The sequence below is a fragment of the Hemicordylus capensis genome, chromosome 17 (genome assembly GCF_027244095.1).
Source record: "Hemicordylus capensis ecotype Gifberg chromosome 17, rHemCap1.1.pri, whole genome shotgun sequence".
In the NCBI taxonomy this organism is placed as follows: Eukaryota; Metazoa; Chordata; class Lepidosauria; order Squamata; family Cordylidae; genus Hemicordylus; species Hemicordylus capensis.
In genome coordinates this window covers 14310535-14325402 of record NC_069673.1, presented here as the reverse complement: position 1 = coordinate 14325402, position 14868 = coordinate 14310535, and the positions used below count along the sequence as shown (strand labels likewise).

Below are 14868 nucleotides of genomic sequence, written 5' to 3'. Positions count from 1 at the left end.
TATGCGGGGCGAAGAGCAGGAGATCTCTTTATACTGGATTTGCGCCACGGGTGGGATATTATATATAACCAGCGATACAATTTTATATATTATTTATATATATATATATATATATATATATATATATATATATATATATATATATGACCAGCGATACAATGAGAACTTTCCCTGCTCATGGCCAGATTCGAGAGGGAGGGAGGTTTACAACCGGAAGTGCCGATGCCCCTCGACTCAGCTGACCCCCACGACCCAAAGCGCGCGGCTTGGCCTTGCGCGGTGCATGCTGGGGCGGTGAGGAGTGGGCGTGGCTTAGGAAAAGGCGGTTGGAGGAGGCTCCGTCCGGCGGGTGATCCGGATCTGCGCAGCTTTGGAGCGGCCTCTCCTTCCAGGGTGAGTGCATGGGCGGGCAGAGGAAAGGGAAGAGGGGCTTCCGCCTTTCTCTGCAAGGAAGGATCCCTTGCTTCTGCACTCTGTGCATGCTCAGGAGCTTCCTTTACCCACAATGCAACGTGGGGTCTGTGTTTGCAGAGCTGCACTCTGTGCATGCTCAAGCCACCCTTTCCCTCCTCCCCCGAATGCAGACAGGAGGGGTGCCTCCTCTTCCACAGACTGTATGCCCCCTTTCCCCCATCCAATTTCACCCTCTGCAGGTGTGCGTGTCCGTGTGGGGTTCCTTGGTCTCCCTAGTTGCACTCTGTGCATGCGCAGGAGCTTCTCCCCCCTCCCAAGAGCTGCAGGTTAGAGTGGCCTCTTTGGGGTGGGGAATACCTCCCAGTGCTGGTGGGGAGAAAGAAAAGTGAGTCTTCCTGCAGTACAAGTTTGAGAATCTTGTGTACTTGATTATATCCTCGGTATATGTAGTTGGTCCTCCTAGCATGGGCTCGGAAAGCCACCGGAGCTTAACAGGTAGTGCTGGTTGCCCTTCATCTCATCCCAAACAGGAATAGGCGTTCCTGTTACCCATTTCCAAGTCCTTCCAATATATGGCAGCTTCCTATGTTCCTATGTTAGGTGCCCACCATGGCGGAGCGGCCCGAAGACCTCAACCTGCCCAACGCTGTCATAACCCGCATCATCAAGGAAGTGGTGAGTAAGAGGGTGGGAGGGAATTCACCGGCCTCTACAAATCCCACTCGCCGGGGCAAGAAAGCAGACAACTGGAGGGAGACATGATAGAGGTCTATAAAATCATGCATGGTGTGGAGAAGGTGAATAGAGAGAAATTCTTCTCCCTCTTGCATAACACCAGAACCAGTGGTCATCCCATGAAATCGACTGCCAATAAATTTAGGAGCAACAAAAGGAAGTACTTTTTCAAACAACGCATAATCAACTTGTGGAATTCTCTGCCACAAGATGTGGTGACAGCCAACAGCCTGGATGGCTTTAAGAGGGCTTTGGATAACTTCATGGAGGAGGTGTCTATCAGTGGCTACTAGTCAGAGGGCTATAGGCCACCTCTAGCCTCAGAGGCAGGTGCAGGGGAGTACCAGCAGGTGAGAGGGCATGTCCTCAGCTCCCACCTGTGGGCTTCCCAGCGGCACCTGGTGGGCCACTGTGAAACAGGACGCTGGACTAGATGGGCCTCCTGGGGCCTGATCCAGCAGGGCTGTTCCTATGTACTCCATGGTGATGAAAGCACAACCTGACTTACTGCTTGCTGGGCAAGCAGCTAATGCAATGGTTTTCTTCAAATCTTCTGCATTGAATCGTCCCCTGGTACCCCCTGAAGAGAGGAGGTACTTCTGTCCCCCAGTCTAACGTACATCTCTTCTTTCATAGCTTCCCGATGGAGTGAACATTTCCAAAGAAGCCCGTAGTGCGATATCGCGGGCCGCCAGTGTGTTTGTGCTGTATGCCACATCGTGGTAAGCATTGGAGAACCCTGGGTGGGGACTCTTAACTCTCAGAAGATATGAAGCTGCCTTATACTGAGTCAGACCTTTGGTCCCTCTGTCTCAGTGTTGTCTCTACACTGACTGGCAGCGGCCAGGGATTTTGCAATTCAACAAAGCATTTTGGGAGCCAAAAACACCCCCCCACACACACACAAAAAGATAGAGGCTGCAATTTTTCAGTGGTAATGAAGAATAATTTTTTACTTTACTTCCCTTTTGCTTCCACCTCCTTGTTTAGTGCCAATAACTTTGCCATGAAGGGGAAGAGGAAAACGCTGAATGCCGGAGATGTCCTTTCAGCCATGGAAGAAATGGATTTCCAGCGCTTCGTGGGTCCCTTAAAGGAGTCCTTGGAAGGTAATGTGGACCGCAGTTTCCAGTCTGCCTCTGCCAGCTGACTGACGTGTGCCTGGCTTTAACACATACCTTGGTGTGTCTTGCTCTCCCTAGTTTACAGACGTGAGCAGAAAGGTAAGAAGGGAGGGTCAGATCTCAAGAAGAAAGACAAGGACAAGAAGGAGGACTCTGAGGACCCCGACAAGAGCCGGGAGGACGAGAACGAAGACGAGGATGAAAGGATGGAGGAGGAGGAACCGAACGAGGAGGAGGAGGTGGAGAACTGAGCTTCTTGGAGCCAGTTTCAGAGAGCTGCTTGGGGCAAAGCCGTGTCTCCCTGAAGGGAACAAATTGTTCACACAGCCCAGTGCCCTGGGCAACTTATTGAATATAAACCCTGGGCCTTTGGTATTGGGGGATGGAAAAGTCACGTACCTGCCAAGGCAAACAGACGCATGTTACACAAGCCGGCTTTGGTAACAGCATCCCGGGTCAGCTGTATTTCTGGTTAGCCAGTCTGCAAATGGTTTGCCTCGTTTTTGGTAAAAGGTGGCTGCTGTGGAGAGGCTTCTGTAGCGAGGCCATCTTCCTCTGACTGTCTCCAGTTCCCTTCGCTCCGGCGGTGCCTTCTCCTGGGGTCTGGACACCATTGGCTTCGTTACTTCTGCTTCCCTTCAAGTGCAGCCTGTTGGCACTGCTGCGGAGAGCTCCTCTCTCCCTGGACTGGTGTTTCTGCTTCGGATGTGAAACTTGTGGACTTGTGTCGACTTCGACCCTGTTTGTTTGTTTTTAAAGCTCTTTGTTTAACAGAACTTCATTAAAAACAGATACACACACACACAAAGTAAAAATGCATTAAAATATTGACTAGTTTATACACTACAGGATTAGTTCAGATAACAAGTGCATAGTGTGAGCAAGCCAGATTGCTCTTTAGTGGAATAGAGCTGGGCAGACGGAAGTTGGATTGGGATTTACTAGTGGCTCTGGGTTGTTTGCAATAGATCACCAAGGGTCCCTGGCTCCCATTTTTACAGCGGCAACAAAGAAAGGTCTCAGTCCTCTATGTACAGTACTCGTATTTGTATGTTTGTGTCTCTGAGCTTCAGTCTTCCCCCAGCAGTAAATTGGGACTTATTATTTTACATTTCCTTACCACCCTTTCAGTGGTCCCTCTAATTTTTTTCTCTGTGGAATGAGTTTTGTTCTGGGTGGCAGTATCAAGATAGTTTGTGCACATGTGCATTCAGAGTGGGGCCTTCCTGATTCAGCCTGAGCGGGATCTAAAATTAACTGAGCAGACATCCAAAAAGTGTTCACGCCTTGAAGGGAACACTGCACTCTTTGTCCTGAGACCCTGGGGGCACAAGCAAACAATTAAAAAACACAAACAAATTTTATGAACGTTATGCTTAAGAGTGTGGACACAACTGGGTTTCCCTTGAAACAGCAAGTTAAAAACAAAACCTGGCTTCCAGAAGGAAAAGGCTGCTGTCAAAGTGGCATTAACCACAGCCAGGGGTGGAGGGAGAGAAGATCAAGCACAGTGTGGGGGAAGAGCTGCCGAAAGTGGCTGGTGGCCATTCCTGGACAGCTGTGACTAAAGCAGGAGTAGGAGGATACTGCCTCGCATGTAAACACTGGGCCCTTGACTGCACAGACTGGCAGTGGCTCTCCAGGGTTAAAGGCAGGGGTCCCTCCCAGCACTACCTGGAGATTCGGCCAGGGATTGAAACTGGGACCTTCTGTGTGGAAGCAGGCAGCTGTTTTCTGACTGACCTATGGCTTACATAGGAAGCTGCCTTCTACCGAGTCAGACCCTTGGTCCATCTAGCTCAGTATTGTCTACACAGATGGGCAGCGGCTTCTCCAAGGTTGCAGGCAGGAGTCTCTCTGCTTTATGTGGAGATCCCAGGGAGAGAACATAGGCTGTGGTTGATTCATTGGTGGGCTGGGGCCACTCTGTGCATGTTTAGAGACACCTGTTTGATAGCTCAGGTTTCTCAACCTTGTGTTGCTGGACTACAACTTTCATCGTCCACAGCCACAACTACCAAATGTCACTGTGAATGATGGGAGCTGTAGTCCAACAAAATCTGGGGGAGCCAAGACTAATGACCCCTGCAATAGTTTGCAGTTGAGTGGAACAGAGTGGACTCTGTCTTGGTGTTTAGCTGGCTCTTCAGTCCTTGCAAGACTGAGGCAGGAGGCCAGAGCGGTGTACCACCGGAAAGTGAAGACAACCCCGTGCAGGAGCTTGGGGCATGGAGGTGTGCCAGGCGGGCATACTGATTCACTTAACAGGGTGTGCGCGCGTTGTGAAAGAGGCACAGATTATTTCTTATCCTGCGCACCATCGTGTTGCAGGGTATGAAGAAGTCCAGCCCTGTTGTGCAAATTCCTTGTGCTTGGGCCAAGTGAGAGTTTGCAATGATTTCAACATAAATGCAAGAGTAGAGCCACTTCCTAGCCGGCTGGGGAATGGTATGAAGTGGCCTAGCGAGGCACAGCCCTGGAAATCTGAGATCTCCAGGGCAGAGGGTGACGATTCTTCCCACCCCACCAGCCCAGAAGACAGGCGCGTGCGCGCCCAGCCTGGCTGGCACTAGCGTGCTCGACGCTGTACGAGCACAGGGCGCAGCGGCGCGCGTGTCCCTTTAAGGGGGCGGCTGGGAGGGTGTGGCCATGCAAAGAGGGGGGGGAGGGAGCGCGGCGGCTGCCGGGAAAAGAGCAGATTCGACTCCTTCCCACCGACCCGGACCGTCCCCAGCCTGCAGCGCTGCAACCAGGGCGAGCTGCGTGCAGTGGGTGAGCCGAGCTGGGGGGCGGCGCGGGGCGGGTCTCCGGGCTTACCCTGCTGGGGTCTGGCCCTTGCATGGCCCGATGCAACGGGGGTGGGCGCCGATCCCCTCCTGCGCGTTGGCTTTGGCTGGGCAGAGCTGGGGGGACGGGCTGCTTAGCTTTTTCCGCGGGGTCCCTTCCCTGGAGCCCCCCGCAGCTCGGAGGAGGGCTCTAGTCTCAAGTGGAGGAGCAGTGGGGCGGTCTCTGCCCCGATGCACTTGCTTCCCCCCTGCATTCGCCCCCAGTGCCAATGTTCTCTCTGGCTGCCATTCAGCAAGTCAGCGCCTGCCCTGGCTCTGGGATGCCGAGCGCAACTGCCTGCCTTCTGGGTCTTCCCTCCCGCCCCGCAAAGCAAGATACTCCCTGCCTCTTTTCGGCCCCCCGGCAATTGCCCCTGCACTCCTGGGGGCCCGAGTGTAGGATCTCCGAGTACAGCTGGACAAGGCGGCAGGGATAGGAGCGCGCTCCCCACTGGCAGGGCAGCTGTTACAAAGGGCAAAACCGCTTCCCATCCCAACCCCAAGGTCTCAGTGCCTGTCCTCCTGCTCACCTCCTAAAACCGCTGCTCCCTGCCTTGGGTCCCCAATGTTGTGTGACTACAACTCCCATCATTCCCAGCCACAGTGGCTGCAGGCGATGGAAGCTGTAGTCCAACACCTGGCTGGAGGGGGGACAGATATCAAGGCTGGGGACCCCAATCTACAAAAAGTTGGTCCCAGCTGTTATTTATTTATCATACTTTTATACCACCTGATATGCAAATCTCTAGGCGGTGTATTGGTTCAATAATGGCAGATCCTTCCCTCCATTCACCCTGCCTCCGTCTCCCTCGCCTTCCTCGGGCTTAATGATAGATTGTAAGCCCCTCAGGGCAGAGAGCTGCCCAGCTGTGCCACACACACGTAGATGTGACTCTGTTAAGAGCAAAGGGCCCAAGATTCCGCTGCTGCAGCCACCTCAGAGTGACTTGGGCACACATCCATCGCGGAGGGTCTTCCAGGGATGCAGAGACACACCCTAAAGCAGTTCTCTGTGTGTTCCAGGGTCTCTTCTCCTGCAACCCGCTGCCGAAACCTGAAGATGCAGGCAGAGTCTCTCTTGCACAGTGGCTACTTCCACCCGGTCCTTCGCTCCTGGCAGACAACAAACACCGCCTTCAGCGCTGCCAACCTCATCTACCCCATCTTTGTCACGTAAGTCCGTCGCCTCCCCATCGCCTGGACGTCTGATCCGGTCCAGCCAGGCAGTACTAATATTTGTTTCAGCTTATAATGTTAGGAATAGAACCCCCAGTTTCAGGAGCAGTCTACCTCTGGAAACCAGTTGCTCAGGAGCAACAGTGGGGGAGGGCTATCGGCCTTCGTGGCCTGCCTGTGGGCTTCCACGGGACATCTGGTTGGCCACCGTGGGGAAAAACAGGATGCAGGTCTTTGATCTGATCTGGCAGAACTCTGTTTATGTTCTTCAGTCTCACCTCAAGGCACAAGAGGCCGTTTGAATGGGGACTTAGCAATAGTGCTTCGGCGTGTTTACACATACAACCACCCTGTAATGTGGGGCACTATTATTATGTTTTGCAAATGGTTGCAAAAACTGGTTTCCCTGAGACCAAGTCCTGAGTGTGTGGCAGAGGTGAGATTCAAAGCAGACAGATTCGAACCTGCTGACTTGTAGCAGAGGCTTCCAGCCCTCACCCTGCAGCAGCACAGCTTGGACCCGGGCCTGCCTCTGGATCCCTGCCCACTGGATCACGCTGCTGCCTTTTGGCAAGAGGCGTCAGACTGGGAACACTCCTTTCCGCACGGAGCAAAACCAGGCCCACAAAGCCGGCTATTTCCAAGGGGGCCGGGAGCCCTTTGGTTCACTGGCGGCCAGAATCCTCCGAGGGAGTCCTCTCTCCCGGCTCCAGCCTCCTGGCAGCGGGAGTGCCACAGCCCCCAGGAATCCTGGCCTCTCCTCCTCTTCCTCCTCCAAGAGAACGGCGGATTTGCAGGACAGCTGCCTGGCCTTGGCTCTGGGCCGGTGTCTCTGGCACGGCTGCTGGCCTCTTCCGCCTCCCTGCTTTGCTTCCAGCCCCTGCCAAGTACAGCCCCTGCAGGGCTCCTGGGTGGGAATTCACGTTCCCTCCTCCTCTTTAACTCTTCCAGGGACAGCCCAGATGCCGTGGAGCCCATCGCCAGCCTGCCTGGTCAGGCCAGGTAAGCAAATATTTCTTTGGACATCTGACGTTGCCTTATCCCGAGTTCCTTTGTTGCCCACTCTGGCTGGCAGTAGCCGCTCTCCAGGGTCCCTTGGGGTGTGTCTGTGAGGATAGGCAAGACTTCCAAGAGAAGCTGGTCGCAGGAGATATTCTTCCTTTGGTTAGCTCAGGGATTCCCAATCAATCAATTTTATTACAGTCAGAGGCCAGCAGAGCCAGGGATTCCCAGATTTGGGTCTCCAGATACTAACCCAGCCTGGGGTCTCCAGGTGTTGGACTACAGCTCCCATCATCCACGGCCAAAGTGGCTGTGGATGATGGGAGCTGTAGTCCATCAGCCACTGGGGACCCAAATATGAGGGTTCCAGGGCTAGAAGAGACGATGAAAGCTGGTTGGGGATTTATTTTTGTTTTCCAAAATATTGAGAGGCGGTACAATCCGGTAGTGTGTGTGATGTGGCGCTCTTTCAGTGGTGAGGAGAGAATGGAACAAAGCAGCTTCTGTCCTCAGCTCGCACGTTTTGATCTTCTTGTGGGCCTGCAAGATAACGGATTCTTCAAGAGAAGAGCCGATACCCTCCTCCTTTCTCCACGAAGGCTGAGGGTTTGGCCTTGGTTTCCCAAGATAAATCGCCCCTTTGTTGCCAGCTGCCTCTGGGAGATGAGAGATAAAACCTCCATCCCAAGGCCGCCGTGCACCCATTGCAGGAACTGATAAAGGGCCCTGTCCCTTGCCCAGCCAGGCTGCAAAGTGAGGCAGAACTGCTGGAGGGTCTGGCTCTGGCGTGGTTGCCCCAAAGCTTCTGCGACTCCCTTCCTAATGAACAGGGACACTTGGTGTGAAGTCTGAGCAGTAGCAAGCCTGTTCTTCCCTCCACAGGTATGGCGTCAACAAGCTGGAAGAGATGCTGCATCCCCTGGTGGCCGCTGGCCTGAAGTGCGTGCTGATTTTTGGCGTCCCGAGTAACACTACCAAGGTGCGAAAGGCGATCAGTGGCAGCAACAATAGCATGATAGCTTGAACGTAGAATTTCCAGCATTCTGTGCAAATTCTGCTCTGAGTCCTTCCGCTAGTTACGTGCTAAGCAGCCTCTTTCCCCCTCCTAAGGACGAGCAGGGCTCTGCGGCCGACGCAAAAGACACGCCCGCAATTCAGGCCATCCAGAAGATCCGTTCCTTGTTCCCTGAGCTGCTGATTGCCTGCGATGTCTGCCTTTGTCCATATACCTCTCATGGACATTGTGGTAAGTGCCACAAAGAGAGATATTCTGCAATTTCTATTATGCAATTTTTCCAGTAGGAAAGATTGGGGAAGGGCAAAGGTCGATGCATGGTGCTCATGCTCTCTTGTCAGACCGCTGGAAATCTTGCTCGAACCCTCCTGCTTCTCCAGGGTTTTTCTTTTTGTTTTCCAAGGCATTGCCCACAAAGCTGTCTTGATGGGTTAGAAACTTGCTTTTTGAAACAAACATAAGCTGAAATTGTCAAATAGCTACACTGTTTATTGCACATACCAATTGTGAAATAGCAATACTGGTTATTGCACATACAATAGATGCCCGTTGGCTTCGGTTCAGAAAAGTGGTGGGATTGGAAGAGGAAGAAAAGTAGTGAGAGACTCATGTTTTGGCTTTATCTTTGACTTTCCAGGCCTCCTTCGGGAAGATGGGACTCTCCAGAATGAGGCCAGCTGCCAGAGGTTGGCTGAGGTCGCACTGGCCTACGCCAGGGCAGGTGAGACATGAATCTTGCTGCAGCGCCATCCATCCTCCTGTTGAAAGCAGCACAGAGGTGGCTGGCTGGCTTGGCCCAGTGTGTTCAGGATCCAGTAGCTTCCTCAGGGTCTGGAGGGAAGGACTCCTGCCAATGAAACGGCTGGCTTCTTTGTCCCTTCTGTGCTGTCCTCTGGTTCTCACCTGCACATCTTGTCCCCGTCCTGTCTCGTTCCTGTAGGATGCCACATCGTAGCCCCCTCGGATATGATGGACGGGCGCATCCGTGCGATCAAGGAGGCCCTGATCTCCAACGACCTGGGCAATAAGGTGGGTCTGGAAGTCTCGGCATGGAGACCGCTGGTTAAGGGGCCTGATCGCTCAGCTGCTCACCTGCGCTCAGCCTCAAAAGCTGCGTTATGTGCCAGAATTTTTTTTCTTGCTGGCCGATTTGTGCACTAGTCTTCTCTCTTCTTCTGGGCAGCTGGGCCTAACCCTCCGAGTTCAAGGTGTCCTGGCAGTCATTGGCCTCTGCCGCACCACAGCTTCTGTGCTGACCCCCACTAGCTAGCCTCGAGGGAAGGGAGAAAGCGTCGGGCAGGCTGGCTGTCGTCTTTAAATAAATAACCTGCTCGAGAGTCCGGTGGGCACTGTCAAGCCCGCTGATCCCTCCTCTCTCTCTCCGGCCCACAGGTTTCCGTCCTGAGCTACAGTGCCAAGTTCGCCTCCTGCTTTTACGGCCCTTTCAGGTGAGGGGCCCGGGAAGTGCCTCCGGACCTTGGGCCGGAGGGTTTGGTCGAACGGGCTGGAGAATACCCCAACTCCGGCTGCTTTGCTGGACTAGGCGGGTTATTTCCCATCAGCCCTTGGGGTTCATCAAACCGCAGTTTGCTGTGACGTCCGGAAACTGTCGTCTGAGCACTCGCTACGAACGAGGATCTCAAACGGCTGCTTCCTGCTTGAGATATCGCCGCAAACTGCTTGAAAGACGGGGATGTTTTCTAGTAAGCCGGGGATGGAGACGCTCAGGGCACCTTCCAGGATCCAGCCAGCTATGGTTTGTTGCTGTAAGAATGTGATGTCCGAATGGGACCAATGAATTACCGCCTTAATCCTCTCTCTCTCTCTTCCTCTACCCGTTGCTCTGTAGAGATGCAGCCTTATCCAAACCCGCTTTTGGAGACCGCCGGTGTTACCAGCTACCTCCAGGGGCCCGGGGGTTAGCGGCGCGGGCCGTGGTGAGTGGCGCCCCCCCAGGCCCTGCCTAGCAACTTCCCTGGTGGCCAGGGTGTCTTGTCAGGGTGTCCCCCTGAAAGGGAGGCCCTGGCCTCCGTCCCTGCCTCTTCAGCACTCTGGACGCTAGGTGGAAGCCGGCGCTTGGGAAGGCTTGGCTGCCCTGAGACGCGGAGGGGTTCCGGGCTGGTGGGGGCTGCGGAAACCCTCCTCCACCCTGGCCTCCCTGCGACACAGAACGGAGATCCTCTTAGTAGTGGATTTAGTTTGTCTGGGATTGGGGATTAAGGCTGAGCCTGCTGATCGGGGGTCGCTGGCTTGGCTGCATCAGGAGTGCTCCTTGCTGTTCTCGCCCGTGTCCTAGTTCCTCAGCAACAGACCCGTCTTGGGATGAGCCAGGACTGTGGCAGGAGCAAGTCCTGGTGGGTTCCTACTACAGTCTTTTTCTACCGCTCGCCAACCCAAGTTCTCAAAGCGGTTTACATGGAAAAATAAATAAGACATCAAGAAGACGGCCCCCTGTCCCCAAAGGGCTCTCAATATAAAAAGAAACAGAAGGCAGATACCAGCAGCAACAGCCTCTGGAGGGATGCTGTGCTGGGGATGGAGAGGGCCAGTTGCTCTTCCCTTGCTAAACAGAAGAGACTCGCCACTTTGAAAGGTGCCTCTTTGCCTAGTCTAGCTCACTGTGGTCTGCCCAGACTGGCAGCGGCTCTCTCAGGTTCCAGGCAGGAGCCTCTCCCAGCCCTACCTAGAGATGCTGCCAGGGAGGGAACCTGGGACCTTCTGCACACAAAGCCGATGCTCTCCTGCTGAGCTACAGCCCCACATTCCCAGCTATGGGCCCAGGCCAGTCGTCTGACAGTACCTTCCAAGGCACTTCCTAGTAGTTTTGTTTTCGGTCGATTTATGAAATATACGCAAGTAGTTGAACGGACCCTTCCCTGTAGCTTCTGGCCGCCCCAAACTGGGAGCTGTCGGGATTCCCCCTCTAACGGCCTGCTTCTCTTTCGGCGGGTGTGTTTCTCCCCAGGACCGGGATGTGCGGGAAGGTGCCGACATGCTGATGGTCAAGCCAGGGATGCCCTACCTCGACCTGGTGCGGGAAGTCAAGGACAGGGTAAGTCACCCTCTTCCGCCTCTGGGGTGGGGGGATAGAAGCTGGGGGCCCAGTGACTGAGCCACCCCCTCGAGAGAGAGGGCTGAGGCCGGCTCTCAAACCCATAAAGCTGTGCTTTACATTGCAGCACCCCAGCCACCCTCTGGCGGTCTACCACGTCTCGGGCGAGTTTGCCATGTTGTGGCACGGAGCCCAAGCCAAGGCCTTTGACCTCAAGACGGCAGTGATGGAGGCCATGGCTGGGTTCAGGAGAGCAGGTGAGAGGAAGAGGAGGAGGAGGAGGAGGAGGAGGAGGAGGAGGTCCACTCCCTCTTGGACTGCTGGCGTGGGGCTTCCACCCCCCCACCCTCATCTTCTGGTGCTTGCTGCAGAATGCCTTTCCTGACCTCTCTCATCCTTCCCCTCCGTTTTATTTCATGTGTGTTTACCCTGCCCTCACAGGAAACTCACAATAAGAGGCCCCTTCATCTTATACTTGCAACGAAAGCACACACACACACTCCTCTGCATTTTATACTCACAACAACCCTGTAAGGTAGGTCAGGCTAGGATGGGTGGGGGTGCGCCAAGGTCACTCAGTGAATTTCTGCTGCTGCTGCTAATATTTATACACTGCTTTTCAGGAAAGATTTCCAGAGCGGTTTACATGGAATAAAAAATAAGATGGTTCCCTGACCCTAAAGGGTTCACCATCTGAAGAGAAACATTAGATACGAACAACAGCCACTGGAGGGATTCGTGGGATTTGAACCCAGGTCTCCCAAACTGCAGTCTAACACATTACACCACACTGGCCCTCTGTAAAGCAGTGCCTGGCTAGATTATAAACTGGCAGGCAGGTGCTGTACTAGGTTTATACTGTGCCTTGTTTTTAGGCCCTTAAGTAATAATACATTCTCTACATTAATTAAAGGCTGGAATAAAAATAGTTGGCACCAAATAACAGAGAGGGCCAGGCTTCTGGGTTTGGTTTTCCCACTAGAACCGCATGAGACCCACCCGCCGAAATCTGGTGCAAAATAACAGCAGGACCTGCTGTGGCCAAATGCAGAAATGGTGGCCTACTACTATTTCTATACTGCACTTCAACCAAATCCTCCAAAGCGGTTTACATAGAAAAATAAATACGACATCAAGAAGATGGTTCCCTGTCCCCAAAGGGCTTGTAATCTAAAAATAAACATTAGGTAGACACCAGCAATGGCCACTGGAGGGATGCTGTGCTGGGGTTGGATAGGGCCAGTTGCTCTCCCCCTGCTAAATATAAGAGAATCCCCACTTTAAAAGGTGTCTCTTTGCTCAGTCAGCAGGGCCTGGCAGAGGCTCAGCTCCCTTCTGCACGCCATGAGCCCTGCCCTAGAATAAGAGGCATCTTCAGATGGAAATCTCTGTCAGTTACTCCAGGGCAGGGATTCTGGGGCAGAGCTCTGAAACTGACCAGAAGAACTGCCTAAAGACCTGGTCAAAGGCAGCCCGGCAGATTCCCATGTTATGGGCAAGCAATGCCTATGGCCTACGGCCCAGAATTCTTTAAAGCAACACGCGTGCATGGTTGTGCCCTATACATATTATCATAGCCATCTTGCTCGCTGTTGTTAAGCAACTGGGAGAGGAACCCTTGTCGGCCTGCTGCCAGTTTCCCGGAGATTTACTAGTCTGTCCCAACCTACTTTCTGCTCACCTGGATAGTCAATAAAAAGACAAATCGCCTTGTCCGCAGGTTGCTTCCCAGAGATTCTGTGACACAGTGGCCTGTAGAAGAGAGGAAGGAAGGAAGAGGAGTTGAGCCGATGCGATTTAAAGAAACTTCAAAAAGCAGGGAAATGGCTTGACTAGCAAGCAGAAGCAGAATCCCCGCTGGTATGTTTCCCCAGACTATGGGAAACACCTATATCAGGCAGCAGCGAGAGAGGAAGATGCTGAAAGGCATCATCTCCTACTGTGCGGGAGGAGGCAATGGCAAACCCCTCCTGTGTTCTACCAAAAGAAAACCCCACAGGGCTCTGTGGGTGCCAGGAGTCGAAATCGACTTGATGGCACACTTTACCTTTAAAAGAGCTGAGAGGGTGTACTGGCAGGGCAGCAAAAGATATTTATGCCAGGAAAGGCAGATATAAATATACAGACCTTTTTTTTTTTTTTAAAGCACAGTGGTTATATATTTAAATGGGCTGCCTTGAAGTGCTTTGACATGAGAGGTGAGATATTTATTTGGATGCATATACATTTTAAAGGGTTGGGTTTTGTTTTTTTACAATATTCTGTTGCAGGGGCCGATATCATCATCACGTACTACGTACCTCAGCTCTTGCAGTGGCTGAAGGAATGCCAGGCGTGAGGCGTGGCGTGCGCCCCTTTTGCGGAAACAGGGACAGCCGAGGAGAAGCACCAAGTAGATCTTTATGGGATCTGTCATGGAAGCCGACGCCGACTCCATACACGCTTCGATGTTCCTGAGAAACCAGAAGAGCTCTCTCTCTCTCTCGCTTCCAGTGCAATTTTAGCAAAATCCGCAGCCCCTAAGCCTTCTGGGCCCCTTTCCTTGCCAGCAAAATACAGTTTGCATTTCTTGCCCGTTTCCTTTTCTGCACCAACCGCCTGGTTGGTTATAGATTAGCCAAAATGGTTTATATAGAGCAGAAGCAGCACCTTGGTGAAAAGTCCAGGAGAAAGGTGTCCTGTAACTATGGAGATGAGGGCTGGCGGAGGCCTACTTAAGAGGCCCCTAAATTAGATTTTAACCTGGGGGGGGTCCTTTTTGTGATGAAAAACCAAGCTGTGTGACAAAGAGAAGCCCAGAAATATCCCCCAAATAGGCAGAGTTGCCCGCTATAGCATTAGACTGAACACTTAATTGCACAAGGTGTTCTAGGCAGCAATGACGAAGCCAAACCTTGTGAGAGGAAAATGGAAATTTCCCCAGGGAAAATGAGAATTCTCACATGTCCCCTCAAGGAAGCCAGACTCCTGCCTTTCTGTGTACTGGTTTAAATTAAACTGTGCAAATAAAATAAAAGTTCTAATATTTTCCGGAAAGAAATGGTTGAGTTTTTTGGGTGTTGTTTTTAAGTTCAAGTATTTAGACTGGGGGTGGGAGAGCAGTGGGATTATTAGGCAGGGGTGCTCAAGAAATGGAGAGATGCTATCTAGTCTAAGATCGCCACGTGAGGCTCATGGCTCAATGGGGATTCGAACCCAGGTCTCTCACATCCTAATCCAGCACTCTGACCACCACATCACACTGGCTTATCCCTGCCTCTGTGCTCTGCTGCAGCCAGTACCAAATTTCAGTGGAGGGGAAACCAGTGTCAAATTATCGTCTTTTTACCCAGTCCTTTTAAATTTGAACCACAGAAGGTCCAGGAGCTTCAACCTCCAAACCCACATTCAGCTGGGCATGCCTTAATCAGCCATTCAACACGCATAATTTGCCCCGTTGCTGCAGCAGAAAGAAGTGTCACCGGCTGCAGATCTGCCTGCCTTGCAGTCATTTAAAGTCGTGAGGGCAACTCACTTTGAACAAGA

At 52.8% G+C, this 14868-nt stretch overlaps 3 protein-coding genes across 4 annotated transcripts in view; 2 read left to right on the top strand and 1 right to left on the bottom strand.

Annotated features, from left to right (window-relative positions):
* Window positions 1-188: 188 nt before the first annotated feature.
* On the top strand, window positions 189-3073 carry POLE3 (DNA polymerase epsilon 3, accessory subunit). The gene is made up of 5 exons (XM_053282280.1): window positions 189-393; window positions 1015-1089; window positions 1786-1871; window positions 2140-2258; window positions 2352-3073. The coding sequence occupies exons 1-5, from the start codon at window positions 223-225 to the stop codon at window positions 2522-2524; spliced, it is 624 nt and encodes a 207-aa protein (XP_053138255.1). The 5' UTR covers window positions 189-222; the 3' UTR covers window positions 2525-3073.
* The window catches only part of BSPRY (B-box and SPRY domain containing), a 24436-nt gene continuing 11652 nt past the window's right edge, over window positions 2085-14868 (bottom strand). The window contains exons 7-10 of one of the 2 annotated variants that reach the window (XM_053282270.1): window positions 13025-13095; window positions 11865-11955; window positions 2673-3049; window positions 2085-2347 (exon numbers count right to left, since the gene is read on the bottom strand). The gene's annotated coding sequence lies outside the window, so the exon portion shown is untranslated. The remainder of the gene's footprint in view (window positions 2348-2672; window positions 3050-11864; window positions 11956-13024; window positions 13096-14868) is intronic. The other variant, XM_053282269.1, reaches the window with a different exon arrangement.
* Window positions 4891-14383, top strand: ALAD (aminolevulinate dehydratase). The gene is made up of 12 exons (XM_053282279.1): window positions 4891-5045; window positions 6122-6271; window positions 7226-7276; window positions 8159-8255; window positions 8387-8522; window positions 8929-9012; window positions 9232-9320; window positions 9684-9739; window positions 10141-10228; window positions 11257-11343; window positions 11471-11600; window positions 13614-14383. The coding sequence occupies exons 2-12, from the start codon at window positions 6159-6161 to the stop codon at window positions 13679-13681; spliced, it is 999 nt and encodes a 332-aa protein (XP_053138254.1). The 5' UTR covers window positions 4891-5045; window positions 6122-6158; the 3' UTR covers window positions 13682-14383.